Source organism: Rhinopithecus bieti, unplaced genomic scaffold, assembly GCF_001698545.2.
Source record: "Rhinopithecus bieti isolate Rb0 unplaced genomic scaffold, ASM169854v2 scaffold_30905, whole genome shotgun sequence".
NCBI lineage: Eukaryota > Metazoa > Chordata > Mammalia > Primates > Cercopithecidae > Rhinopithecus > Rhinopithecus bieti.
In genome coordinates, this window is record NW_016813198.1 from 66,801 (window position 1) to 71,043 (window position 4,243).

The following is a 4,243-nucleotide window of genomic DNA, read 5'->3' on the forward strand; positions in this document are numbered from 1 at the left end:
GTGGATCACCTGAAGTCAGGAGTATAAGACCAGCCTGGCCAACGTGGTTAAACTCCGTGTCTACTGAAAATACAAAAATATTGGCATGGTGGCACACACCTGTAATCCCATCTACTTGGGAGGCTGAGGCAGGAGAATTGCTTGAACCCGGGAGGCGGAGGTTGCAGTGAGCCCAGATTGTGCCATTGCATTCTAGTCTGGGCAAGAGAGCGAGAGTTTGTCTCAAAAAAAAAAAAAGAAACTCTTTCATGTAAGAAAGTGATTTAATAAAAAGAGATGAAGCCCTTTCATGGTCACGTGCTCTGAATTTTAAAAAACAAAAAAACAAAATATGAAGCCCATACCAGTGTCAGTGGAACTGTAGTGCTAATATACCTTCATGGGATTATTTCTTATTAACCATTGAATGAGAATCGTTGCCCTATACCTTGCAATATTTTTTCATTAAAAACTTAAGACTTTCCTCTTAATTCTTTCTGTGACAGGATGTCAAGGCCCACATGAGACCTCCTTATTTGTGGGCTGCTGTGACCTTTGAGGCCCAAGCAAGGCCCTATGGCCCCTCCTTGGACTCTGCTGATGCTTCAAGGAGCGCATCGTTGGGGATCTGTCTGTGGGCCCCAGGCCTTGACCTCTCAGAGTAGACTAGTAGAGGTTTCTGGCCCAGTGTCATTTACCTGTCACATCTCCTGATGTCTAGGGTGGTTTCTGCCATGAAGTGAAAGACTTGTCCATGAGGCTTTTGCTGTGTGAGAGGCACAGTTTGATTTTAATTCCCAGTCTTCCCATCCCAGTGTAAACTTTTAGAATGTGCATTTGTGTTCAGTAGATGCTGAGCGCCGGGCTCTTGGTGATTTGTTGTGTTGTCTAAGTGAATTTGGGGTACTTGAATGTCTGAATGTATGTAGGTAGAAACTCCAGCATCAGTGTCCTTGCCTGCCACCGTACTCAGTCTCTCCTCCCCCTCATTACAGTGGAGTTTCCTTTTCCTCTGCACCTCACGTGGAGGCTGCACCCACATACTCTTCTGTTTGCTTATATTTTCTCTCTTGTGTTTACCTCAAACTTTTATACAGTTGAATAGTTTTGTTTGTAATGAAATTATTTTAAATAAGATGTTAGCATTTAAATTCAATCTCTTGGCCGGGCACAGTGGTTCACACCTGTAGTCCCAGCACTTCGGGAGGCCAAGGCAGGTGGATCACTTGAGGCGAGAAGTTCAAGACCAGCCTGGCCAACATGGTGAGACCCCCGTCTCTACTGAAAATACAAAAAAAATGAGCCAGGCGTGGTGGCCTGCACCTGTTATCCCAGCTACTCAGGAGGCTGAGGCAGGAGAATCGCTTGAGCCTGGGAGACGGAGGCTGCAGTGAGCCGAGATCGCACTACTGTGCTCCAGCCTGGGTGACAGACTGAGACACTGTCTTGGCGGGGGATGGGGGGAAGTCTCTTATAGCCCTTGTTCTTTTTTTTTTTCTCTCCTTTTCTCTTAGACTGTCTGTCTATGGGATATAAACGCAGGACCAAAAGAAGGCAAAATTGTGGATGCTAAAGCTATCTTTACTGGCCACTCAGCTGTTGTAGAGGATGTGGCCTGGCACCTGCTGCACGAGTCATTGTTTGGATCTGTTGCTGATGATCAGAAACTTATGATGTAAGGTGGAAAGTTCAGTGGGATCTTGTTAAATGGGTGACCTGAATGACCAGTGATTGCTGCAGGCTGTAGTTTTTTTTTTTTTTTTTTTTTTTTTTTTTTTTTTTTTTTTTTTTTAAGTTATGGCTTTAAAAAAACAGCTTTAGGTAGCTTACTCCTGTAATCTCAACACCTTGGGAAGCTGAGGCAGAAGGATTGCTTGAGACCAGGAGTGTAAGACTCCGTCTCTACACAAAATTTAAAAACAAAAAATTAGCTAGGTATGATAGTGTGCACCTGTAGTCCTAGCTACTCAGGAGGCTGAAGTGGGAGGATCACTTATTATTTAGAAAAAAAGAAAAATAGGTATGGACATGTGAAGGGACATACTTGGTGTGGTGGTAAATATCAAGATTGGAATCCAGAGTGATGCCAGTTGGAGGTCAGGGAGGAAAATGTATCAAGGTATGGCCACAGGACTTCATTCACCTATCATCTTATAAACAAATAACCTGAGGCAAATGTGACAAAATACTGGGCATTTGTCAAAACCAGTTGTAGGTATCAGATTGTTAACATTATTCTCTACATAGTCTGTATTTTGTGTATGCTTGAAGTAGTTGGTAATTAAAATAGGAATCTAATTTAAAAAACAGGACTAACAGCACTAGCTTGTTCTCTGTAGGTTTTGAATGTATCATTTAATGGTCAAGGTCTGAATCACCAGCTGTGTGGTTGGTTTCCTCATGAAGGGGCTCACATAGTGGAGCTAGTTGTGGAGTGTAGTGACAGTGACGTGGGGCCAAATGTGAGTGTGTCCTCCCTGGGTGCTGTGTGACTTTACCTTTGTGTTTTAGATGGGACACCAGGTCCAATACCACCTCCAAGCCCAGCCACTTGGTGGATGCGCACACTGCCGAAGTCAACTGCCTCTCATTCAATCCCTACAGCGAATTTATTCTAGCCACCGGCTCTGCGGATAAGGTTTCGCATTATTTGGTGTTTATAAAACCCAGTTCTCTTGTGCTTTAATCAGATATTTGAAAATTCTTAGGTAAAGCTTAGAAATCATTTTCACTTGTTATTTTTCTTTAGACCGTAGCTTTATGGGATCTGCGTAACTTAAAATTAAAACTCCATACCTTCGAATCTCATAAAGATGAAATTTTCCAGGTATGTGACAGTTTTCTGGTGTCTGTATGTCAAGAAATGAAATCCAGGGATTCATCAGTTAAGCTATACCAGACTGGTGGGTCCACTATTGAAAAAAATGCCTTGTCCATGGTGTTACATGGAGATGTTCATAGGGTAAGGTACACCTTATTGAAGAATTAAAAAGCTTCTGGGATGGTTATGGGGTTGAATAAATTTATTGAAATCCCAGGCTGAGTTCCTCACTGCTGGGGAGTGCAGCCTTCCTGAGGACAGGATGGAGCTGAGCCCTTTCAGAGCACTTGAAAGTCCGGGACAAGAGAATGAGGACATCAGGCCAAGGATAAGATCATAGAGTGCAGGATGGGAAAATATCAGATTAAAACAGCAGCCACAAACCTAGCAGCGGATGGTTCTTTAAATACATTTTCAAAATTATCTATTACTAGGTCCACTGGTCTCCACATAATGAAACTATTCTGGCTTCAAGTGGTACTGACCGCCGCCTGAATGTGTGGGATTTAAGGTAACTTACAGTCCTATGACAAGATACTGCATAAATATGCTCATCTGGCAAGTTACATAGTAATTCATAAACTAGAAAAGCAATTTGGTAATCCCCCTTCAAGAAACCTAATATTAAAGAAACTTTTAAGTATCTTCCTAAAGAGTCTTTGTTTTGTAAAATAGAAGTGAAGCAGCAAATGAACTGTAAAATAAATTTCTCTGGTGTGAGTTTTGTCTCTTAATATTCAGGCATGAAGGTGTATGTGTCTGTCTGTTTTTGCATTCAAATGACTATTTAAAACACTTGATATAGAGAGATCGAGATGTTAGCTGTCTTATGTCTCATTGGATCTCATAGTACGTGTAGGCAGGACTGTTTATTCTGAGTTTTTGTACCATTTACTTTGCTTTCAGTGATTCATTCTGCAGATGTGCACTCCCGTTGTGGGTTGTGTAACTCCTGGGGAGACCTTTGTGAAGGGGACAAGGACAGCCCAAGCTGTCAGAGAGCTTATGTTCTCTGGGGCCTCATTGTATAAAGAGTTTCTCCCAATTTTTAAAAGTTCCTTTACTTCAGCTTGCTGTTATAAGAATTTTAGACTCCTTTACTTTTTTTATCTGAGCTTTTACAACTTAATAAAGTTGCTCAGTTACATACCTCTCCATAAGATGTCATCTTAAGTTTAAATCATTAAATTACCAAAAAATAACTTATTTTCTGCTTGTATTAAATATATTGCTTTGAAGTGGACTGAACTTAGTACAGGTTGAGTATCCCTTATCCAAAATACTTGGAATAAGAAGTGTTTGGGGTTTTGGAATTTTTTTTAGGATTTTGGAATATTTGCATTATACTTAACTGGTTGAGCATCTCAAATCTGAACTGAAAGTCCAAATTCTTCTTTTTTTTTTTTTTTTTTTTTTTTTTTTTTTTTTTTTTTTTTTTTTTTT

General features: G+C 40.7%; 1 protein-coding gene across 1 annotated transcript in view; it reads left to right on the plus strand.

The window, feature by feature from the left end:
- Positions 1 to 4,243, plus strand: part of LOC108512479 (histone-binding protein RBBP7-like) — a 24,739-nt gene that overhangs the window by 13,838 nt on the left and 6,658 nt on the right. The window contains 4 exon segments of the mRNA XM_017847752.1: positions 1,494 to 1,654; positions 2,491 to 2,617; positions 2,729 to 2,806; positions 3,235 to 3,311. Coding sequence (XP_017703241.1) covers positions 1,494 to 1,654; positions 2,491 to 2,617; positions 2,729 to 2,806; positions 3,235 to 3,311 — 443 coding nt within the window.